The sequence below is a fragment of the Strix aluco genome, chromosome 5 (genome assembly GCF_031877795.1).
Source record: "Strix aluco isolate bStrAlu1 chromosome 5, bStrAlu1.hap1, whole genome shotgun sequence".
In the NCBI taxonomy this organism is placed as follows: Eukaryota; Metazoa; Chordata; class Aves; order Strigiformes; family Strigidae; genus Strix; species Strix aluco.
Window position 1 is genome coordinate 47,937,581 of NC_133935.1, and position 26,436 is coordinate 47,964,016.

At 38.1% G+C, this 26,436-nt stretch overlaps 1 protein-coding gene across 1 annotated transcript in view; it reads right to left on the minus strand.

Moving 5' to 3' along the window:
• LGR5 (leucine rich repeat containing G protein-coupled receptor 5) overlaps window positions 1–26,436 on the minus strand; it is a 92,662-nt gene that overhangs the window by 23,668 nt on the left and 42,558 nt on the right. Inside the window, exons 3-6 of the mRNA XM_074827240.1 lie at window positions 17,401–17,472; window positions 15,720–15,791; window positions 4,028–4,243; window positions 1,248–1,319 (exon numbers count right to left, since the gene is read on the minus strand). Coding sequence (XP_074683341.1) covers window positions 1,248–1,319; window positions 4,028–4,243; window positions 15,720–15,791; window positions 17,401–17,472 — 432 coding nt within the window. The remainder of the gene's footprint in view (window positions 1–1,247; window positions 1,320–4,027; window positions 4,244–15,719; window positions 15,792–17,400; window positions 17,473–26,436) is intronic.

The window sequence follows — 26,436 nt, forward strand, 5'->3', positions numbered from 1 at the left end:
CTGGGTTTGCAATTACTTACTCCATTGTTCTGTTTTTCCCCATTTTTGACCAAGTGCCATGTGAATCTCACTTAAAAAAACAAAACAAACAATTACATTTTCCTTCTCCCTTTCCCGTCCCCCTTTCCCGTGCAACACTAAGGGACTTCCTCTCAACTCACTGCCGGCTAAAAGTCAAAATTGTAAAACTGCAATTCAGTGGCAAGGGATCAATGTAATCAAAACTAGTGACAAAAAAAAAAGTCCCAAACTTCTTGCCTTCTGATCTTAATGAAACATGAAAGTGGGCAGTACATAGTTCTATGGATGAGAAAGCAAATAGTCGACTTTAGACTAGCATTATTCATGTTTGAAACTTTGTCTAGTTGTTCCTTATAACAGGCCTTTTAGCCTCTCTCCTTGTTGGGTGAAATATCTAAAATCTCTGAAAATGATGCAGCTGACTGTGGCAAGTGCCAGGGGGAAGGATATGCAAGGTTCTACTGTCCCTGTAGCATTTTTGGGGTCTGTGGCCTACTCTAGCAGACAATATCTTTATTCAACTGACTCTGCAGTGAAATACTTTGTGCTAACCATCAGCACTGTGTTCTTGTTTGGTGCTCTACTGTAGAATTTGGTTTTTTTAGAAAACTCGAGAAAATTTGAATTGGTCTGAACAGAACTGTGGTGAAAACTTGAGGAAATTTTAGTCTTTACCAGTGCTACTCTTTATCAGAGCTCTTCAAACACAAAGCCTTGGATACAACTGAAACATTCCTCTTCGACTCTTGTAAAACACATGCATAATTTGGCTACCTGGCACTTTTGCTATTTCCAGGGATAAAAAAAATAAAACCATTTAATTTTGTAACCCTCCTCTATGGTGAGACAGTTTCTTAATTTTAAAGCTTTTCATTGTGACAATTTCCCAATCTAGCTATTAGCTTTATTGATTAAACAAGTCAAATAAATAGTACTAAACTAGGCAAACATAACTGTTCATGAATAGCCACTTCTTTTTCAATGCTCAGTACAGTTTTCAATTGTCCTTCAAACAATTTATCAATTGACAATGCTTATTAAAAAGGCAAACTAGTTTTATAGTAAAAAATAGGATTTGCCACATAGAGTCATTGTAAACCATCACTTAGATCCTGTAGTGATTAGGCAAGCCAAAAACCTCATTTGGCTTTTAGGCTATTTTTATTCTTTCAGAATATTAATGAAAACACTCTAAAAAAAAGGAAACAAATAAGAGGTCAACTCACAAAGTCTCTAGGCTGTGGAGCCCATCAAAGCATTTCTTTCCCAGGGAATAGATTCTATTGTTATGGAGATGTCTGCAGGGGAACATTAAGCACACAGTCAGGAAAGCACACTGCACACAGTGGACTTAAGCAAAACATTTTGATGGTTAAATGAAAAGAAACTTATTTTCAGGCATGCACTGATTATATGCAAGTCATGCTTTTGCAAGAGCATGTACAGAGGCCACCTCCACTGCCTTCCCCCCTTTCTCCCGGTATCTCCCCACCCACACAGGCTTCCATTTGGTTTCACAGAAGGGATCTGTTTTAAAACCACCTAGATATTGTTTAAAAAGGGTATATCCTGGAGTTCCAGGTTGGGGTTTGCATATTGAATACTGGGAAATTGTAGACATATTCTCAATGATGGTTAACCAACATGTCTCAAAAACTGTGTGGCGCGTGAGGTGTGTATTTGGAAGATGTATATTCAGAGGTGTTACAGGGTATGGCACAGAACAGGAGCAGATGAAGAGATGGATAATATGGCAGACAGGAAACTGGCATTAGGTTTGCAAAATGAAAGAAGACACAAAGCCATAGGACAAAAAAGTCATAGCTTTAGTAAGATGAGTAAACTAACCAATCTTAAAAGTGCTTGTAACTTGCCTTCCTTTGAAACTATAAAAATCAACAATTACTTTCTCAAATGTTTAGCAATTGAAAGTAATTTTGTTATATATTTCAACCAACTTCCCTGCATGAAGGCTCACAGTGCTGCCTACTTCTAAGTCTTTTAGACTGACATGGAAAAACCCCACTCTGTGTGAAGCTCATTAATGTGAGCAGATACAACTTGGAGCCACTTCAGGTTGTTTTTTAAAAAGGATGCCTTTTTCCTTTTATTTTATTCTTGACACTCTACCCCTAATAGTGGAGGGAAACTCTGTGAGTAGCACCTTAAAAGAAAAGATCTGTGAATGAGGGGCTGCTAGGCACTTTCCCTTCAATGCTTTATTCTGGTCTGAAAATAATGTTAAAGATCAGAGGCTCTCTGAATGTTCTGCAGAACCTACAGAAATTGAGTCTACCTGTCCATAAAAGGCAGGGATTCTGATGGCAAAATGGAAATGTTCTGTGGCTTTTTCCTTTCCTAGGAAGAAACCTAATCAACTTTTGTTTTTAATGACTACACTGACCTTTAATGCTTTAGTTACCATGAAGAGTGCATCTCCACATTCCAATTATATTTGGATCTTTAATGATAGAGCTTCAGACCTGCTCCAACTGACTATGCATTTTTGCACTGAGTTGAAAATTTGCCAGACTGTATAGAGTAGCAAACAAAAGAAAGCAGAACCACACACAAAGATTTAGATGAGCAAAAAATATCACATCTTGTAGGTCATGAGGAATGATTCAATTAGTAACCAATATGGAGCCCAGAAGATTAGAAATAAGCAAGGCAGATCTAAATTAAGGAATCCTAACTGAGCAGAAAAGAAATAAATTTCTCCTGCATTTCTTAACTGTCCTCTTATCACTACATTTCTGGTAGGGATCTAGAGAACGACATTCAAGACAGCCTCTTGTCTTTAGCATTACTGAGATAAGTCTAGAAGCTTAGTCAAATGACAAGTCCATCCACTCTTTAATTTGAATGGGATTAATACTTAATGTAAACAGAAGGCAAAGATTTTGCAGCACAAAGCAGCTGTTTACTCCTCATTTCATATATGCTTATATGAATATATTAAGCACTAGCAGAGATGGTGATTATAACTGTCAATAAAGAACCCTGGCGTGTGCCAGGTTCAATGCTTACACTGGGGCTAGAATAGAATATGCTGAAATACACTAAGTGTCTTACACACTGATTTCAGACAGCTTGTAAAGCTTGAATATATTATTCTCTCTTTAATAATGCTAACATTTTCTGAAGTATCCTGAAATAACTTCTCCATCTCAGTTTCTCTAGCCAGTCTAGAATTTTTTCCACTTTTCCCAGAAGATAAAAAGCTAAAATCACACTCCACAGCATATCTTGCAGTCTTTAGTGTGAACTACGCATGTTTCATTTAGCTCAACTGGTGTGCACACATAACAGAATACAAAACTACATATACTTTCTATGAAGGGAAATGCATACTTCTTCTACTGGTCAGCATTCTTTCCAAGTCATCCAGAAAACTTTCAGTTCATTTCCTATTTCTAATCTTCCCTCATTCAGCCTTATAATCTTAAAGGGCACACAATCCATCTCTTCCTGTTTGTTTTGCTGACCAGATAGGGTGATTTTTTAATTCCTTTACATAGTTCATTATTGGAGAAGGAAACTTTTAAGCTAGATCAAAACAAGTGATTTAGCAAATACTAGCTTAACTGTAGGAAGACGCAAAAAATCTGCTTCTCCAAGATAATTTCTTAAAATTATAGTTTGTAGTACATTTACAATCCAGAAAACTTAATTTACATTTCAAAAAGAACACTTTACTCACTAAACAAAATCGACCTCTTGGTAAAAGAATATCACTAAGCCTAGTGCAAATGTAGAAGGGAAACTACAGATTTATAGCCCCAAGATATCAAGTTAATACTAACACTGTAAGACAAAACAGATGTTTAATTAACCTCTGTATAAACCTATTTACCTATCATTTGCCAACTGTGGTGGGACTAGAGGAAAATTTAATTATTAAAGGTTGTCTCAAGCAACTTCTAAATTAAACATTGCATCTGCAAGAGTTAAAGCCCTGCACAGAAGTTGAGACTATATCTAAAAAGCAATCAATAAAACTTACAGAACTACCAAACTAGAGAGGTTTCCAAAAGCATAGTCTGGTATGTAATGGATTTTGTTCAGTGCCAATGTCATTGCCTGAAGTGCTGGTAAACTTCTAAAAGCTTGGACGGGAATTTCTGTCAAAGAATTATCATCTAGCCACAGGTGTCTAAGGGAGACCAAGCCATTGAAGCAGTCGGGGGGCACATAGTTGATGTGGTTGGCATCCAGACGTCTAGGAGAAAAAGAAATAGAGAAAATTGACTCTGAGAAAAGAACAGTGGACTTACACAATGGCTATCAGAAGTTACAACCAAGAACACAACCCCAAAGGATGGACATGGGTTGCCACATCCATTTTTCATTTCCATCTTGCTTGCAGCCTCAGCCTGAGACCTCACATTGTGTTTACAAGTCTCTTTGTCAGCTGGCTCTCTGCAGACAGCTCTCCTTTGCAGCCATCAACTCACTGACAGTTCACACTGATCATTTTTGAGGAAAGCTTCTCTACAGACCAGGTATAAATTTGTTTCCCTTCCCAATTATTTGAAAGCATGGGATAAAAAAGTGCAAGCAACTCAGCCAGAGATTCTTTTTCAGAACCTTTAAATCACTGAGCTGAAAGATGATTTAGATTTCCATACACTAGACACCCATTCTAAGAGCCAAAAATAAAACTCACTTATGAGTTTCTGTTCCCGTCTTACCTTTTCTTAAATATGGTTTATTCCAATGATTCTAACGAACACTGAAGTTCACATTTTTCAGTAGTGGATTAAAACGGTTTTTAAATAGAGATTAGTATTGCTAATGTGATGTATTTATTTTGAAAAAGTTCTTAAATACACTTAGGTTGCTGCAGAGCCAACAGAGGGAGCCCAGATGCACATTGTACCTCTTCAGAGTCTGCAGGTGACACCTTGCTCTCATACTTGTGCAAATAAGGATTAAATCTACTGAACCTTTTGCAGATGTGGCATTAGAAATACTATGTCATATACTCATTGGCTTTTGATTTTGCTCTGTTTTGCTTTCCCATTGTGATGCTTTCAGGGAAAGATTTAAAAGTGTGCTTCAGATTTCTGAAACTTTGTGAAACATTCAGATGGTGGTCTGTACTCTGACACACTTTTTCTGCTTTTAATGTGTTGTAGTGACTTGTACCTTGTTCAGAACATGAAAGCCACACTCTATAACTTTTCTTGAAGATGTCTGTCCAGAGGAGTAATTAAGTGAATAGTGAAACAGAAATAAATTTAAATAGATGCTTGAAAACACTACAGAACAAACAGCCACACCCAGGGTACAAAGAAGTAATTCTGTACAACCTAAATTTGGTCTGTTTGAGAGAAATCAATACTCTTTGTGGTGAGCATACTAATCTCTTTATTTAAAGCTGCTTCCTCATTTACAGTCATGTAAAATGTCAGGTCCATTCTATCTCCTGTTCCATGCTGCTCCTACCTACTGCATGAGAACAAATAATGACTGCTAAGGCTCCGTGCCAGGCTGGCAAATAACTGAGACAAGGTCAGTTGGAACAAATTTATAAAGTTCAGTGTCAAAGCCCTTGTACAATTAAATTTTCAATTTAATAACTGACATGTCAGGCAGCAGAGACAGAGCTTCCAAAATAACTCAAGGGTCTGTCAACAAATGGGTGAGGCTGGAAATGTTTAGAAATACTCATGCTGTACCTCCCCCATTCCCCAGGCAACAACCATGCTACGCCTGTGTTTTCAAATAAGGTATAATTTGAATGAGTAGATGAGGTTTTTTGTGTTCAGTCAGAAGTAAATGTCTTCCCTGGGTGATGCTGGTATGTAAACTAAGAAGTTACAGTTGCCTTAGTTTGACAGTTACACTGATTAAAGAATGGAGGCTTTATTCAAACTAAATGTGTTACTGTATTAGAGTTAACATCTTATTCAATATGAAGCCTGCCTGTGCAGCTCTCATGTCCCCATTGACTCCACCGGAGTTACTCACAGGATGCCTGGCCGCATGGTGAAGTCAACAGTCAGTTGTTTGTATGTGATCCTGTGGCTGAAATGGCACTACTTCTGCTGTTGTCAGTGAGACCAGGATTTTTATCTTACCAATATTTGGTAGCAAATGAAGGAACAGATTTTTTTTTTATAGCTGAAGTTTCCAAATATAGACCCACCACTGGCTATGTAAACAAAATACACAACACAGAAAGAAAAACAGGACTGCTGCAATATAAATTAAATTCTAGGTAGCTGAATTATTGTTTAAATAAAGCTTGGAAGAAAGCAAGAAGCTACAATGATTTGTGGTGCAGGTCCTGTAACTGGATTACGTATATTGCAAGTGCTCGTAAGAAGTACTGCCTAAAGTGCTCTTTTGTTATCTAATCTTTCTAAAATTTCCAAGTACCATTTTCCCTCCTGCAGATATTATGACTGGTTATGTTTCCAGTCATACCGTAGGTAATGCACACTGATGTATAAACCATTGATCAAAATAGCCGTTTTCAGCCAATTGTTTTATATGTGTTGATCAAAGTTTTGGCACTTCTAGAACTAAACCCATTAACTCACAAACATGACCCTATTTATAACTGAAAATATATAGATAACATGTGGTGAGTTTGAAAGCTGCTATTATATTCCAGAGAGAACCAATTTAGGGAAACAGAAATGCTCGATCTTTTCTGATAGGCAGCATGTAAATAAAGCAGCCAGTATGAAATTCACCATGAGCTCACTTAAAATGTCCGAACCTTTCAAAGCAAATGCTTGAGCTATGTGGACTGTATCTCACTGGTGTTTCCTGTGCATAAATTATGAAAAGATATTATTAATATAGAATTGTAAACATTTATTGGTATTCTAAAACAGGTGAAGGTGGATGCTCGAAAAAGATTTGATTTATTTTTTGATCAATTCAAAATGACTGGATACTTAGTTTTACATCACTTGCAGGTTTCTAAGGGGATATATTTTTTTTTCCTTTTTCTGAGTCTTCTCTCAAGAGCAAGCCCAGCTACAACCTGGATGTACCTTGTGATCAAGAAATTCCTTAATGTCTTGTTGGAGTGTCTTGCTCATTCATTCAGGGTTAAATCAAATGCTAGATATGGGATCGGGAAGAAGCTTTCTCCCACATGATTCTCCCCTCTGAAAGAAACAGCTATTAGATGGATTGCCTCTTCTTGCAATGGATGAGGGCCTGAATACAATGAAGGGACTGAAGAGAAAAGCCACGCAGACAGATAAAGAAGTCAAGGACAAAATGTTTCTTCTGACATTTAAGTTTAAAATAGGAGAGGTAAAACCAAATGAAAAGGACTATACATAACAGGTAGGGGAGGCAAAGAAGTGAGAGCACATGAGGATTGATTTTGGGCATGATGGATTAAAGAAGGGGTATGCTTCTTCCTCTCCTACCATATTCCTCTTCTCCTGACCTGGCCCTGTCACGCAGGGAGCTACAGCCAAGCCTCGCCACAAGGCATGGGGCAGTGATGGACACAGGCTGGGGACAGGGCCTCTCTGGGGAGGGTATAACAAGCAGGAGGGGATCACCTGCAGCCCCACCATCTTTGCTAGTGTATGGTGACATGGACTGCCTCAAGAGTTTGTTCACAGGAGTTTAACTAAAGCCTCTAAGTAATAGCAGGTGACACTGAAACTGGCTCTGAAAAGTGGATGTAATGAAAGTATAGCTGGCTATTGTGAGCCATGTTTTTCAAACATGGCCCTTTACGCAGGATATCCCCTTCAGTCCACAGGGGAAAATGCTAGGACTATTGTAAAAGCTTAATTACAACACACCAGCTTAGCAGTTTCCACAGCTCACTTTCAGCTCTGCCCTTGTACAGGCTTCTACAGGACTGATACAAAGAACGCTGTGTAGCAACAGCAAGACCAAAAAAGAAAAGTCACAAGTCACAGTTTGCGAGCATTTGTTTCTGTCCCAATGCTCAGTTTTACATGAGGAGGTCTCTGCAGCTCTGGGAGTTTCAATCCTTAGTGTTTCTCTTTATATCCAAACATGATGCCCAGGTGTTTTGATAAACCTGCATTCAAGATGGTGGGCCAAGATGCTAGTGCACTGCATAAAGCACAAATAGCCAATTGCAATGCTATGTTTACAGAATCACAGAATCATCAAGGTTGGAAAAGACCTTGAAGATCATCCAGTCCAACCATCAACCCAACAATGACAGTTCCCAAATACACCATATCCCTCAGCGCTATGTCGACCCTACTCTTAAACACCTCCAGGGAGGGGGACTCAACCACCTCCCTGGGCAGCCCATTCCAACGCCTAACAACCCGTTCTGGAAAGAAATGCTTCCTAATATCCAGTCTAAACCTTTCCTGGCGCAACTTGAGGCCATTACCTCTTGTTCTATCGCTTATTACTTGGTTCAAGAGACTCATCCCCAGCTCTCTGCAACCTCCTTTCAGGTAGTTGTAGAGGGCAATGAGGTCTCCCCTCAGCCTCCTCTTCTCCAGACTAAACACCCCCAGTTCCCTCAGCCGCTCCTTGTACGACATGTGCTCCAGACCCTTCACCAGCTTCGCTGCCCTTCTCTGGACACGCTCAAGTAATTCAATGTCCTTTTTGTAGTGAGGGGCCCAAAACTGAACACAGTAATCGAGGTGCGGCCTCACCAGTGCCGAGTACAGGGGTAAGATCACTTCCTTGTCCCTGCTGGCCACGCTATTTCTGATACAAGCCAGGACACTATTGGCCTTCTTGGCCACCTGGGCACACTGCTGGCTCATGTTCAGCTGGCTATCAATCAACACCCTTTATATACAATCAATACCCTTTATAAACATCTTTATACAAAGATTGGCTCTGATACTGGATACCTTCAATTCCCACAGGTGGGAAAAAGTGGGGGCCAGCAGAGTTGTTACGTTATCCTAGGAATCTTGACTGCAGACTCAGATCAGGAGTCCACCGCTAGACCAGCACATTTGGTGTGGCTGGGAATGCTCCCAGGTCCTGCAGCTAACTGGCTCAGAGAGGCCCACGTTATGCTGGTGACCTCTCCTAGCCTCCAAAATGAGGTGGTTGTATGCAGAGAACCTACTGGGGATGGCCCCAGGGGTGTGTGAACTGCCAGATGGCATCTGGGAATAGTTCAGGCAAACGTTAGTTGGCACGGGTCAACTGGCAAGGGTCAAAAGTGTGCCAAGGACCCTGTTAGCAGTGCAACAGGACAGACGGTCATGGCCGGTGCCTGGGATCACTCTGCAGCACTGTTTGCTTTGCTAGGGTGGCTGTAGCCACAGTCTGTCATCATACAGTGCCCAGGAGGATGTGGTATACATGTGGTATACATCCTGATGGGCTTCAGCCATGCGGGATGATTTTTGGCTAGCAGTTCTGAGGTTGAGAAATTTGTCTGTCCCTTACAAATGTGATTAAAAAAATCCTCTCTTTTGAGATTACTCAGAAGACAGAAGAGTCAGATGCTTAGTAGCTTCTCCTGGATGAAAGAACATCACCCAGTGGCCTGGCATTGCTGATCTAGTTCAGCCTATCTGCACCCCATTTTGAAAGCAACTAGCCCTACAACTGGTTGAGTTAGGGACTGCACTCCAAAAAAATAGTAGCACATGCATTTTAGGGAACCTTGCATCTCCATCTTCCTCTCAGCTCCTTATCAAGCTAGAAAAGTGTCTGTGACTGAGAGGGCTGGCCTGGTATTGTACTAGTGCTCCATGTTTCGGTCACTCTTCTGTTATCCAGTGTGCACCAGGGCTCTAGTAGCTTGGCTGGTTAAGACATGCAATAAAGTGAAGAGACTGCAATGGTGAGTTTTGAGACATCTTTGAGTATATGTACAGACACCTGCATGGGTACACACAACCTTGATCTAAACTGTGGGAAATTCCTCCTCAGGGGGTTTGTGGGTACTTGTTGAGGTACTAGGTTTCCTAAGAAGGATAATAGCTTCTGTATGCTTCATTATCATGGGGTGTGACATGAAAAACCACAATTAAAACTCCTGTCTTTTAATGAAAACAGTTCTCTTGGGAGAATGTGATTTCATCAAAGTTGTTTTGTCTTCAACTAAAAATCGGGATTATTAACACAAGCATCAAACCAGAAAAAAATGTTTAAAGTTAATATTTCTGAAAAAAAAGGCTTTTTAATTTCAAGCCTGAACTGGAAGCAATACAGAACTCTGTGCCCTCAAAGTCTTCAACTCTTTGTTCAGATTAAGAATGAAAACTTCTCTTGAAATGTCAAATATTTGGAGGAGTAGGGAGAAGATGAAAAATCCATTTGCTGACCTGTTCCAGCTGGGCAATTACTAAGAACATCCAAGATGTTCTGCATAATCTTTTATGTAAAACTTGGTGTCACCATCAGATGCTCCACAAATACCAAAATATCTTAAATTTAGCGATTTACAAATTCTGTTAGGAAATTTAAAACAGATTTCATTGATACTATTTTCTTGTTATAGTCAAGTCTTGTAAAGTCAAATTAATTTGCTTCACTAAATTCCAACTTTGCAGGTTGACAAGGGAGAAAAGATGGTTTATTTTTTCCCTCTATCAACTGTTTCCAGCACTCTGGAAGACAGGCTATGTTGTATTCTGCCCTATTTTCTACTACTAAAGTAAAGGTCCTCTTAAATTTTACAGGAATGAAAGCAGGTGATACAGTAAATAAAGCTTGCTTTTAAATGTCCTTCATGACTGGTTTGGCATGGGCCGTGAGATAGCACCTGATCTATTCTTGATTTTGACTGTTTCTGTGTCTGACAATGCAGCAGTAAAAGCTGCTCATTAAACAATAATGTCTAAACAAGAAAATAAACAGGGAGTGAAGTTTCATCTGTAGAATTCACTGCAAAGGGTTGTATTAAAATAGTCCCAATAAAAGAATGGCAGAAGCTTTGCTTTTCCATCAGCAGTGCCTATTATGCTTTTCTCATTTAGCAACATTCGCAAATGGAGATCTGCAACTTATTGGTTGCTAGTAATATAAAATTTGTGTTACATGTTCAGGGAAAAAATAAACAGAAATGATTGATATGTCATTGCCTGTTTTACCAAACCCTTCTTGTTCAATTATATGCCAATTCTGGCACATAAGGGATGTCATTAGACATGACAAGACAAAGAGAAAAAAAGATACCTATTTAAACAAATACTTACATTAAATGAAAAATGATGGACAGAAAACAAGCTGTTAATTAATAATGATGTTTGAAAAACCAATCACTATACAGATGGAAAAGGCTTTTGGACTATACAGGTGTATTCAAAATAACTAAAGGGCTTCTTGATTTAAAAGCAGAATGGAACTATTGATGCTGTGGGAAACACAAAATCCAGAGACCATCTGCTTATAGTCAGTTCTAAAGAAATACATTTGCTTAAGGTGAGTAACAGGGAAGACAGCATTCAAATGCTGTTGCCAAGATCTAAGCTGTGACATGTCAGCGATTGTGTGTTCCTCCTTTTCAATCATGGTACCTGCAAACATGTCTTATTCTTTTTGGGTTAAGAGAAATAAATGCCATTTAAATTGTTAGGACTAGTAATCCAGATAATTTGCATTCACACTTGATTTCAGAGGAAAATTGAAGTGCATAAAATAAGCTGAAGATATCCTTCTGCTGAACTTGGAGATCAAAACCACATCTCAAAATCAACATGTTCTGATTACTTCCTTAAATCCTCTCACCACAGAGGGAACTGGAGTCCTATGCAATCATTGTCCAGGTTGTGGTAGGTGAACTCATTTATTAATCAAAGTAGCACAACTGTTGTTGACTATTGAACTACAAAGGTTTTTATAAAATTGGAGAAGATTTTAATATTGTTTAATCTTATTTTTTGCTTCAGTGACAGAAAAACATACTGCTGGTTGTTTGTTTTGAGGCGAAAATATAAAGGTTTCCAGATAGATTTTTGCTGTTGAAGATGAAATTCACAAATCTTAGGGGTTTTTGGTTATTTTTTTTGTGCCCATTTTATAGCATTTATTGAATAATGTCTGCTGACTGAAGAAGACTGATCTATTCTAGAGGTAGGTTGAGCCTTAAGAAATATATGAATATTTATCACTCAAACTTGTCACACCATTCTGAATGCCAGCAATATTACAACTTAGACAAGAAAGTGGAAGAAATTGTTGCTCGTTCCTGCAATATATCAGTTCCTGTTCTGTGTGCCACAGGCCATTTAACATCAATTAATGTATCTATCAATACTGATACTTATACTGTCATTTTTGAGCCTGGAACTAGATAATAAGGAGAGCATATAATCCAGAAATATGTTTTTGTGCAAAAATTTGTGATGAATTTGCATTATGAGTGAACATGGAAAACTTGTGTGTGCATATATATATACCCATATATTGTGCATGTACACACACACAATTTTATATGTATACTTATATACAAATTAATTTAACATAATCCCCCTCGCACTGATTAAGGTGGCAAGGCAGTTAGTATGGCTTGCCCCTCTATGTGCCTGCCTTTCTTGAGTAAAACCACAAAAGGCAGAGATTTGAGTTCTGTCACCAGTTTTCAATTTTTTGCATCTATACTAACCTAAAGCAAAGGGTTAATGAGTTTCACAAATCATGCCACCTGCATAGTTAAACATAATAAATACAAGAAGTTGCTATCTTATAGGAATTGCTTTTGTGAAGGCTTTTAACCTCTTGATTACACTCTTGAAAAAACTCCTGCTATTTCAAAGGTTTCAAGAAATAATTCCTATGGTAAATCAGAAGCCAATGCAAGAACCACCCTGTGAACAGAAAATTCCTAGACTGTATGAAACAAGAAATTGAATCTGTGCACACCTTTATCTGACAGGCACAACCCCGTTTAAGCAAACAAAAGAATAATAGTTTTCTTTTCCTCAAAGAGGTCTCTTGCTGGTGATCGTTTTTCAGGTGAGAGTAGCTTTTCTGTACAAACCCGTATCATTCCATCTTGGGTGTGCTACACAGCTGTCTAAAGGTTTCCACTGACCACTCCTATTCTCCCTCTTGTTTTAGTTCTGTCACAAAATATCAGTCCTTTACAGAGACTGCACAAACGATGTTTGGTTTACTTCTTCAACTTTTTCATCCAAGGGAAAAAATATTTGCAACAGAGCCTGAGTGAGACTGTCATGTTGTTTAGAAACTGTGCTGAAAATTCAACAGTCTCTTTTAGAGCAACAAAGGAACTCTTGTTTGCTTGGCTTATCGTGTTTTGGTCCAGAATGTGTATAGAGTGATGTGATCTCAGCAAGATTTTTTTTTGTTTGTGTAGCAGGAAGAAAATCTAATATAGTCACTAGACCAGCATTTTCTCAGGACTTTTTCAAAGATCAAAGGAAAGAACTGTAACCTCAAAAGTATATGGCTGAGATATTTCACTCTGTGTCTGGTCAATAAAGAAAAAAGGCACTGACCGAGTAACAATTATAAGATAATTAATTCTTAGGGCTGTTTCACCTTTAGAAACCTTAATGAATGCTTTGTATATTAAGGAGGTAAATGTTGTTCAAGATGGACATAAGAACCTGGGAGCTAATACAGTATAATGTGTGTCTGTGTAGTGGTAAGTTATACACAGATGACATAATTTTGCTGAAAATCAATTCATTTCATTAATTCCGTTCTTCAGATTTTGGCTGAATTGAACACATGCAAAAGATGTGAACTTTCTGGTGGAACTGCTTTATACACAAAAAGGAAGAGCACGTTCAATACAGTACATTTCTCAACCAATACATCTTACTCTATCCAGACAGGATAGCTTGGTACAGGTGCTCACTCTATCCTTATCATTGTTAGACTTTTATCAGTGACACCGGTGATCAGTGCACACTGTAGCAACATTTTTTGTCATAGTTATTTGAACTTCCAGACTGACTTCCACATTTGGATCTTGGAACTTTTTAGGAAAATAATTCTATTTCAAAGCAAATCTGTGAAAATACAAGGTGGTCAACTAAAGAACAGAGAAGAGTCAGTTGACATTTTCCTCTGGCCAAAGAACCTGTCTGCCTACCTTCAATCATCTAGATATTTTATGCTGCACAATCAAAATCAGTAGATCCTTCCACAGTCTTTTTTTTTTTTTTTTTTTATCAGGTGAAAATGGAATTCTGTGGATAATTCAGAAGCATACTCTTCTATTTACTGTGTCCTGCATTAGGATAGCAAGAGTGGCCTTGTGGTTGCAAAATGTGAACTGCAAGTGCAGCAGAAGGAACTCATGATACTCAATTGACTGAACAAGAACATGGCAGATGAATTTTGGTATAGATAGGTGTCAAGTGACTACTTAGTGAAAAGGCAATTCAAACTTTACATGACAAACTCTTCAGTATCTACCAACATACTAGAAAGAGGCCCTGCAGTTGTATGAAAGTAACAGCTCAGTGTTCAGTAAAGGTTAAAAAATTAGGCAAAACAAAGTTTGGGGAATTAGTAGAAAAGCGAACAAAAAGCCATCCACAATTCCCCTCTATAAATCCACGGTGTGCAAACACTTTAAACATGCTGCGCAGGTCTGATCCCTCCTTGATTCGTCTCAAATGAAATAAATGAGAACTGAAAAAAAGTTCAGTAAGAGTGACCAGAGGAAGAGAACAGCTCCCACATGAGAAGAGTCTTAACAGCCTACTTCTGAAAAACATGACCAATGGAGATACAACAAAGGTCTATAAAATCTGGCATATATCAATAAGGAACTGCTGTTTCCACTTTTTCTTGATGCTATACTTAAGGGACATCAAATGTAGTGGGAAGTTCCAAGTGAATAACAGCAGGTACTTCACCATGCTACACAGGGCTAGCCGATCAGCAGATATGCTGCCACAAAAAATCATCAGTGTTACATTGGCTCAAAAAGCAATTGTACAAACTCACAGAAGAAAATTCTTTAAGAGCTATTAAATTCAAAGAAGCCACAATAGGCTTAGTGAGTCCCTGAGTGCAAACCTTCAGCAGCTGGGACAGTTTACCAAAGGAATATTATTATATTCTTTGCCGGACCTTCTAGTTTTCCTTTGGCATCTGCTGTTGAAGACTGGATATGGGGCTAGGTCAGCTTTCAGCACAACCTGCTACAACCACCCTTATGTTATGGGGCAGGAGCACATCAAAATAATTTCATTCATACCACGAAGCAGACAATCCTCAGTCCTGGTCTAGCAGTTCTGGCAGGAGTTCTGTTAAAACTGAAGCTTGTGGACTGAGTCAGCACGGCACAGTCAAGAACTATAAATACAGAGACCTGCCTGAAGCACAGAATATAATTAAGCATCCTCTAGTACACTTTGTTTCATGAGTTAATAGTGTTTTCCATACTGCTTAAAAAGAAAAAGATCACACCAAATGAAAAAAACCAAAATTCAGTAAAGAATCTTAACAAGAAATCATGGGAAAGACCAGTGCTCAAGGGATCATATTCTTCTTGACAGACAGAAAGCATTGCAGGGCAAGGAATGTCTTAGACGGTGAACCAGTTTATAACTCTGCAAAGAAGCTGCTGGTGTCGTAAAATTACTGTAATGAAATCAGTCACTTCTGATGTTTAATTGAGAGTACCATTCTCTTGAAAAGCAACTCAAAGAGAGTTAAAAGAAAAAGTTGATTCAGCACATTATTAAGTGATATTAACAGGTAATTAATAGGTAATCACATATTATTGTTCATGGAAGGTTACAAGTTGATTTATCAAGTATACTCACAGAGACTGCAGGCTGCGCAAGTTCTGGAGTGCTTCAGTAGGAACCTGGCGTAGCTGGTTATTCTGCAGCATCCTACATTTTGAGTAGCACAAAAACCAGAATCAACACTGTAAAGACAATTTCTTTCTATTGTAAATTTTCTTCCAACTTACCTCCTTTGTACTGGTTCTACTTCAAGGTTACAAACAAAGGAAAGCTACAAAATTCTCCGTTCTCCTGCCCCTGTCAAATGCCAGTTCTCTTCAAAGCAAACAAATACGTTTAGCTTTGTTAACAGCTGCACATCAGCTCTGAGCAATATTTTCAAAGCAACTGAGGAAGTCAAAAGAATAAATCCAATTTGCTTTCAATAGGGCTTGAGCTCCTAATTGCCTCCAGTTGATTCTGAAATTGTGATCCTCGTGTACTGATTTTGTTTTCCTTCTGAAGTGCTTCAGTTTCTTATTCTGATAAAGCTATGAAGGACTGATTCTTGAAATCCTTGCTCAGGAAAATGCTACTACGGCAAACAGAACTTTTAACTGTATGAGGAGTTTATGATTTGGTTAGAATAAAATTTTATCTCTGTAAAAACTGCTGAATTTTTCCCAATGAAATCAATTTTGTCAAATGGAAGTTTGCTAGCAATGACCTGACAAACCTCTTTTCTGAAATATCACATCCTTTATCTTGAAAAGATTGAAAAATCACTTTTCATTCCAAAATAATCTCTTTCTCTCTTTGAGTACCGTTTCATTCACACCACCTAATATCCTTGTCTGGACCAACTCCTACATATATAAAAGGATTCTACATGGGTAAAACTGAAGTAGTACATGCTGCCTTCAAAATGAGACATACTTGATGGGACATTGTAAATGAAATCATTTTTGGCATGCCTAAATCTCCTTAGGCCAACAAGAGCTACAGCTGGCCAACTTAAGTGTAGACGGAGTGGGAAGCTCTTCATACTTCTTTCCCACTTATATATTTTTTCAGTAGAGCTTTGAATACTCTTACAGTAGCATCTGGTTTGGCTTGATGCTGCCTAGGAGGCTGGTGTTCTTGCATTCTCATATCTGTGAACTTTACATAGGCAAAGATCCCCTCTAGTACAAATATTGTGAGATGTGGCCTGCCAATAATTTTAGTAACTACATGTACTGTTTTATTTCTCCAAATAATACAGGGTTTTGTCATATTTTTTATAATTTCTCTTACACTAATTACATTGCAAAGAACAAGATATGAAATACAAACTGCATCTTGAATTACATGGTGGTCTACAATGATGCTTTTTCCCCCTGGCTCTCAAGAAAAGGAGAAGGCAATTTACCCCCAGTTTTGTGTGATCATGAAAAGTTCACTAAGATTTTTAGACTTGAAATCAGAACTTCTGAGACAATTAAAGAAACTATTAACCAAACCAATTTTTACCCTTGATATTGTACAGAGACATCTACTTGATGAGCATGTTGTTTTTACAATGCCATTAATGCTTTCCAACCTTTGTGTTTAGGATATTTTCTATATGAAAAAATGAAGATTTAATGATGTTCATATGTATCTTCACTTCAGTTGAATTGTTCAAAATGAGCTGATCAAAATATGTAATTTACTTGATCAAAACGTCACTCGTTAATTAGTTCCCTGGAGCATTTAGGAAATCAGAAATATATCAAACAACACACAGTTTACTTACAGCACTTTAAGACTGAAAAGGCCAGCAAATGCTCCCTTAGGAATGTATGTCAAGCCATTTCCTGCAAGACGTCTGCAAAGTTTAAAAAAGGAAAAGAAAAAGAGTGAGTACTTTTTCTCTTCATGTGGAATTAATTTGGTTGTTAAAAAGCGCAATACAGCTATGTTTGAGTGACTAATGCCAGAGGCAGTAGTTTAAGAGCCTTGTTTTGTCATTAATACACTTTTAAAAGCAAAAAAAAAAGAGAGAAGCCCTTAACTGTACAGTTGATTTACTGACAGCTGGACTGCAGAGACAAAATGCAGTTTCATTGCAAATTGAGCTTATAGTTTAGAATGCACACTGGATTCTTCATATTGTTCTTTTAAAGGATTATAGCATCACAGCAACAAAAATATAGATATACTGACAACAATCAGCATGTATGATGTCTGTGAACATTTAACTCATTTGCACTAATATCAAAATACATCCACATAGTAATGACCACAGTTCATTTTAAAATAACTACACATAAAACTGCTGTACTGGTGGAATCATGGTTTTCCCTGTGAGCAGATGTGTAATAGGTTAGCATAAAGTGTATTTGCTAAAATTTGTAGGGCTTTTTTCCCTACTTCTACTGCATCTTCCTCTCAAAATGCCTGGAAGTATTTTAGAGACCTAGGTAAGTACAACAAATACCTCTGTAAAGTGTGTTACTCTGACAAAAAAAGTCTGCATTCTGTCAGGTTTGTGCCTACAAAAGAGATCATGTATTTGATGTGAAATAATGGCATTTCCATGTTCCCCATCAGTGCAACTCCAAAGCATCTTGCATTTAGCCTCCCGACGTCTCAGGTCAGCATGAATGTGCTATGATAGCTGTACCCTACCTGGAAAACTGACTAGTAGGGGTCAGATTCCCAGCCAAGTTACTTTGTGTCACTAGAGTCATAGTGTCTGCTCTTAGCTGGCGACAAATGCAGGTTGATATGATGTAATCCATCAGCTAAGATATTGTACACCAAAATTGCAGACAGTTACCATAGACCAGCTGATGTGATAACAGAGTTGACATTTGATTTGGCCTCTGGCCCCTTAGGAAAGACCACAGGACTAGATCCAGAAAATGCCTTAGGTACCAAGCTGCCAGAGAGGAACCTACAGCACTGAAGTAGGCATTAGCATCGCCAGTACTGTTCATGGAAAATGCCAAGTGCTTATGTCTGCAGTCCTGCAGATCCAGCACTGACTGGCCCTTAAACATTGCCTTCCTTTGGAGTTTAGTTGCCCCAAGCTAACTACAGGGTCCTGAGCACATCAGCTCTTCAGACACCTCTTTCATACAAATTAGGCCATAAAGAAAGAAAACATGATTCTAGATCCCAGCTCCAAAGACTTTTCAGACATTTTTGATTTGTGGAAAAGGCTTTTGCCAGTAAACACACATCTGCTGAGCGATGTGACCTGTAACTCCAAGCAAGTGGCTCTTCCTGTCTCTGTTCAATTAATTTAATTGTGCTCTGCAGAGGCTCTCAGCTTCAGAGCTGCTGAGCTTGTCTCTCACTTTGCAGTACACTGGAGTCTGATGTTCAGACATCTGAGAATCGGGCACATGCACCTGAATTGCTGCAGGCAGATGAGTGAATGAAACCTGGCTCACTCTTGCTCCAAGGTGAGGCACTCACAGGCTGAGCCTATTTTTTTTCAGATGTGTGAGGGGCTTCTCCAACTTCAGCTTTCATTCTGAATGAAAATGGCAGTGACTTCTGGGTTGTTGCTGGATCAAGCAGGTGTGTGCTAGGTTAGGCACAGCAGACTGGGTCCCTGAAAGTAAATGCCATTTGTGGATCACTGACTAGTAGAGGCTCAGGCCCCATCTAATGCTAATCTCAGTTTATGATACCATTTTTTAGAAAGACTAAGGACTACTTCACACCCATAGCACCCTTTTGCTCTGTTATTTTAATGACATGATATGGGAGACCTCAGCTGGTCCGAGGGATCAGAATGTAAGTTTGGTATTGACCTTGAGCAGATAACCATGTACCCTTAAGAGGCTTGAAAGTCCCGAGAAGAGCTGAGTAAACAAGAGTAAGGAACTACCAGACCGGAACTGCCTGACCACAAGGAAAGGAAGGTTATCGAGGCTGCAACAGAGAAGAGGTCATCCAATCATGAACTGTTAGTCTCCAATTAAACCAATCATATATGGACACATACTCTTAATAAAGTTATAAAAAGGCATGTTAGAACAATAAAGTAGCCTTTTTTTGCACGATTCGGTGTTTGTCGTGTCCGTCTCAACAGCGACAAAATGACTGGACATAAGTCTGGACATGAGCCTGGTGTCAACCAGAAAGTGAAAAGTCTGCAAAACCGTACTGGAAAAAAAGTAGGTACAGCAACTGAGGTTTCCACTTACAGCTGTAAGTTACTGCTCATATGGAAAGCTTGATAAAGGGCAGAGAACTAAACCCACGTGTCTAAAGACTCAAGCTGGTGCCCTTTGAGGCCACCATCCCTTCTTAAGAGTGGCTGTATTACGGCAATTTTCATAATTGTCGCAGTGCAAACTGCCAAACATACTACATGTTCATACTGCCTGTTTGAAGTGGAATACACTTCATAAAATGGGCTAGCTGAGAAAATCAGACCTGTTTAAGAGCTCCTGGAGAAGGGCTCTGGCAATTACCAAGCATGTTCCTCCATGTTGCAAATGCAGGACTGTGACAATTTAATTGGGACACTATGCAGCTTTAAAGTCTTGTTTCAATGTGTAATACTCACTTTTCCCAGCTTCAGAACATCATCATGGCTTTCTGTGGTAAGCCTTAATGTTTGGCATTTTTTGAAAATGGACTGTCATAATTTTAAGACGTTATTATGATACCTGTAATGTATATCTAATATATTTAGAAAGAAATACCTCAGCACAGAGACATACCATACATGTACATGCTACACATCTCACCAACATTCAGGATGGTTTTAGTGAGACTGTACTGCATCAGGCTGTATTTGAGCTAGTCTCTCATGGCTAAAACTTCTCCGTGTAACTTTTTGGTTAGTTTTTTTTTAAAACTTTGTGGCCAGGTTTTCTGTCAAACTATCTTCAGGAGACGATTTGATGGATTAAACTGTTGTCATTCTGACTGTAAGGTCCATTTGGATCATCTGGCCACCCACAATATACCACCCTAAGAGCCCGACGCCTCCACACGTCCCCAGCTTCAACACCTTTTAGAGGAGTATCTGAAGCCAACAGTTAGTTGTAAGCGAGGGATACTGAGCCATGTTCCTGAGCTGTTCTGAGTGACAGTTACCTGCACTGTTAAACTGAGATGTATATTTTTCCTCTTTTCTTTTGTTTCAGATTCCAACCCTTGTTTTATATTCTGCTTCTTTTCCTTTTAGATCACAACTTCTCAGTTATTAAATGTTACACAGATGAAACTACGTTAATGTTTTTGGTAGACATAGTTTCTGCATTACTCCTTATGAGTTTTTCAAACCTCAGGTCATTCTTGAAGTTCTGCTTCAACTATTTCTCAGTTTGGAAAGAGCTCTCACTAATTTTGCAGATAGTGATTAATACTATCTTATATGATACTCCTCTGGTTACGCAGCAGCAGATCATTCTCATCATGTATAGCCCTACATATTTCAGTAGAGGGCTACATCAAACATATCACAAATGTCGAAATACATGTATGTCCGTGTAGTTCTCTCACTAAGCAAACTGACAATGTCAGAAAAGGTAGACATCTGGCAACAATTATCTTCTATGTAATGATGTTCTGACCTTCAGTTACCGTATTAAATTCTTTCTTATGATGCCCTTCTCATGATTTTCTGTGGAACCGACTTCAGGCAAACTACCTATCTATTCCCAAGACACTCCATGAGATCACTTCTGGACACTGGTACAACAGTAGCATCTTCCCAGCCCTTTGGAATTCCACAGCATTGTGGTATTTGGTAAAGATCAGCAAAAATGATTCCCTGGGATCACAGTCTAATTCTTTCAATATTCTTGGATGAAAGTTAGCACACCAGTTCTTTAAGTCATGCTGCAAAGCTCATTAAGTTTGGCTTATTTGTTTCTGACCATTTTTAATGCCTTCCTTGTGGGTTTTTCCTGGTATTACCATGTTTCTATTCTCAGTCCTGGCATAGGGGAAAATTAATCCCCTTGTTGACACTACAGTACCGATCATGTATCTATCAGGGTTTACTCTTCTCCACTTCAGGGATTTTGTTTTTCATTACCCTAAATTATTTGAGGGAAGCTGCCCAGTATTTTACTGAACTCTGGATGGACTTTGGGTAGTGATTTTAGTCTGGATAGGTAAATATCGCTTTCCCTGAACAGATGAGAATGGACATACTATCTGCCTCTATAGTTCATCATTTAGTTAATGATTTCTGAGAGCAGGAATGAACTTGCTTGTTTATAGCGTTTACATAACCAAATGGCTGTTTCTATTGTTTGAACAACTTTGAATTTCAATTTTTAAAAGTTATTTATTTCCAACATTTCTGACATTATTTTAGAAATATCTCTTTAAATACATTCAGGCTCAAATGTACCACATCTTTTTAACAAAAAAGTAATCAAAAGTACACAGTTACTGATTTTGGGTCATATTTCTGGAGCTGAATTATTCTAGAACTAGATTTTACTTATACAGCTTCATATAATCTTGCAAATTAATGGAAGCTGTATTAATTTACCTCATGCTTCCCTCAGGACCTGCTACTTGCCACTGTTGGGAGTCAAGACACTAGGATACTTTTGGCTTATGCATAGGGTAAATTTTTAATAAGTGAAAATCTAGTGAAATGTGTTCTAATTCTATTTCAGAACAGATATAGTTAGGTAGAACTTCATTAGACTCAAATTTATGATAAATATATTAGACTCTTATTATGCCAGTAAATGATAATAGCAGTACCAGACTGACTCAATGTTTCTCGACTAGTGCCAGTGCGTGCCCTTTAATACAGATTAGGATATATATCAGTGCATCACTTGTGTTGCATTATATTTAATCAGTCCACATGTACTGCATTATCCTATACAGAACGTAATTGTGAGTACAATCTGAAATCATCCTTCAGCTGTGCAAAGATACTGAGAGATTTCTACAAAAATAATTCTCTGAACTACTGTCTTGCCTTGATGTCCCTTTGACTCTTCATTTTACTTCTTTTCACTAACTGGTTTGCTGATTTTATCTAAGGAATGAGAGACTAAGGAATTTATCTAAGGAATAATTTATCTAAGGAATAATAATAATTAATAAAATTATAATTAATATTAATTATTATTATTAAAATAATTTTATCTAAGGAATGAAGACTGCACATGCTAAGAGAATGCTATCATGAATTTGGTTATATATATATATATATGTATGTTTAAAGATGAGGTTAACATCAATAATGTCACAATTCAGTCAGTTTTATATTTGCCTGTTTTCTTGGAAAACAGATGCTGTATTTCTCATTTGCTACATTATACACTACAACTAACAAACTCTCCAGACAGAAAATTGAAAAAGAATTATATAGAAGAACCTAGAAACTGGTGAAAAACATCTTTGCTTTTGTGAACAGAAATTGAAAGTACAGGCCTGAGATAGTGAAAAACCCCAACAACTGGGACAATTCTGCTGCTATGTGACATTAACCTTTCTGATTTTGGTGCTAAAACACTAGTATGCAATGTAGAAAATACCATTAAAATTCCTATAATTGTGGATTGTGTCTTTTATACCTTGGGTACAGATAAGAAATTCTCTTTAGTAATTTGAAACTTCTTTCTTAAAAGCCTGATCCACCTCTCCAACTGCCATAATTGTTCTGATAAAGATCCGTGGTGAAATCTTAGTCTCATTGATGTCTGTGGAAAAATTTGTGCTGACACAAGTAGAAATAGGATTCTCATTTGCATCCTACCTCAGGATCATATCTGCCAGTAATTTACTCTTGTCTGAGGAGTTGTACCGATAGCACTAGTACCAATCCTAAAACTATTATTTCCATATCTACTAAAGGAAATGGCTGTTTGTGGAGGAACAACATGGAAGTATAACAGGAAAACATAAATTTCCAAATCTTTTTCTAAACCAACTTGTTCTGGATATAAAAAATTGCCTCTATTCAAGAAGAATTACCAGTCTTGAATCTTTTGCTTCAATTTTGTTTCCTGTCAAACTTAATCAAAGATACACAAGCACACAACTGCACATACATAAATATATAGACAATATATAATTTACGTATTTCCATAACCATAATTATCTTCAGCTTACATATACATCTACAAATAGGTAAGATGAAATGTTCTTGCTTCTTACATCAAAAAAGCTTTGACAATATGGATACTCATCAAGCACTTAGCCAAAGTCAACTAAAATTTTCCAGATAAGTGTTTGATATTTATTAGTGATTATCCTTGGGCCAATGCAATAGAAACATATGAATTAATGGGTGATTAATTACTGTGTTAATTATTAGTCAATTAATGGATGATAACAACATATATATTTCAAAATGGTTTTGAGGAATTACTTTGTTAGACTAGGAATTTAAATGTTACTCTGTATTTTAGTTATCTTTTTTTATTTCAATCTGTCATGTTAATTACAACTGTAATCATTATAGTAACATAGAAATAAGTGTGGGTCAAATGATACGTTAAAAAATCTGATGCTCAAAGAGATCAAAGAAGAAAATGTAAGGATATTCTCCTTTCTTTAAAGAAGAGGAGGGGAGTGTGCAAGTTGTAATTGTGCTGTATGTTATATTTATTGCTACTTACAGGTTAGTTGGAAATTCAAATATAACACAGTCTGCTCTTGCTTTAGGGCCTAATTGCCTTTTAAAATGTATGTGCCAAATTCTCATAGGGTGTAAACTGGAATAACTCCAACTGACCTCAAGCAGTTGGAATGAAATCAGTGTGTATTTGATCTTGAGCTGGCTTTGATAAAACAGATCATAGATTTTTCTCAGTTAAGGATATGGTCTAAAATGTACTATTTCTTTCTGCACTTATAAGAGGCAAAGACTCTTTCTGCACCTGGCATGAGTGTGATCCAATAACCGCTAAAGACAACTGATCTCTCCTTTCGCAAAGCTGTCCATGGCCAGCGCTGCGAACAAGCTGTTTTGCTGTCAGCGCTGCAGAAGGCAGTTCCCTTCTACAGGGCTCCAAGAGAGCCCTTCTGCTGAACAGGCAGCCAGGTACCTGCCTTCTGACTGCTGCAAGGCCAACTGTCAGGAGGTACTCCAACATCAGCCAGGAAATTCCACGCTGATTCCCAGCAGTGGATCCCAAGGATACCATCAATAAGAGACATAACTTTGCTTCTGTGTTTGAAGAATGCTGTCACCAAATCACTACTCCCAGAACAATCTTAATTTTGTTAAAATTCCTTTCTCAGTGTTTAAATGTTACAGCAAGATGGAGCAACAATTGGTGAATCCATACAGATCACACTTCCTAGGCTGGGTCTTCCAAGTCTCATTTCTACTTCTGATGCTGGTTTTGGTTTTATGCCAGTATCACCAGAAAAGGTAAGAACTATTAATAGTAATCATTAATAACAGGAATTGGCTGAAGTGTACTGCAGTACAACACACCACGATCAGACTATCAATAAAGAAAAATGTGTTAGCTGTTTTGTCATTCCTGTGAGATAGGCAAAGGACACAAATTGTGTACATACATGTTTTGAGATTGCTACCATTTTCTGAGTGGTACAATGAAGCAAGACCAAAGAATTACTGCAGAAATTACTGCTACTCCTGTTTAGAAATTCAAAAAAACAACTTAGAGAGAAGAAGTTGGTTTTACTGTGCTTGTGAACCTGTTAGATGTAAATGTGATATTGGCTGAATTAATTGCCCATTATCCTAAGCAAGTGGAAAATTGAACAGCGTAGGTATCAGAAGTGTTCACTGCACTGAAATCAAGCAGTCTACAAACAGGCTGAATTTCCACTGACAAAAAAGGAAATTATTTCTGTGTACTTGCTACTGCAATATACACAGAATGTGTAAGACTTAAATTAAAACCCTGCCTCAGGATCTACAGATATATAGCACATTTAATAAAGCATCATTTCACCTTAGTTTAATTAAGTATAATTTCACTATCTGTATTGATCGCAAAACACAAAAAGCTCTTCCGATAACTTTTTTTTATATTCGAAACTAGTTGCTAATGAATATTGGTGGAGAATAAATTACAAGTTCCAGAAAGCATTTACAAGCTACAAGCCAAAAATAAACTTCAGCACATGCTCAGTAAGAGCAATGCAGCAGCACTGACAAGGCTTCTTGGATATCAACCTAGGACACTTATTGTTTCTGCTTGCATGCATATCTCATGCTTTTCACTTCGCTTTTATCTTTTTCCTTCCTCCATCTTCTTCCCTTCTGCCCCCTTACACCACAGATGCACAGCAGTTCCAGTGTCAAGGTTGCTTCATGCAATTTGTGTTAACATTTCCAGAATAATTTTCTGTCAGCACAAGCTATTCAACTAGCAATGCAAGCAGTTGTGATTTAGTAAGGCATTTGCTCTGTTGTTTCTCCTGTTTTTGTTCCTCATCTTGTCATTCTTGATAAGACAGCAAAAAGGTCAGTTTGGAGGGTGCCAGGCTGACACATCCACATGGGAGAGTTCTTTGTTGTAACTCGATTTGGTGGCATCAAAGAGACAGCAACAAAGGCAGTGACAGCTCCAGAACATCAGAAGTGTTTTGGGAATGTAAAGGTTACAAGTTATCCGGTACAGTAGTGTTTGGGTTTGTTCTTTTCTAGTAAAGCAAACTAATTGTGTACGCAAAAACTAGAGAAGACCACTGTAATTGCTTCCAACTGATTACCTAAATAAACATCATCTCCCTGTTTTTACTGACATACGGTTAATTCCAAGATGACCAGTGCACTTCCCTCTGTCAGGACTTTGAGTGCCTCCCTGCCTGTATTAAAGCAAAGTTGGGGAGCCACAGCCCTGAGTTATCAAGAGTCTGTCTT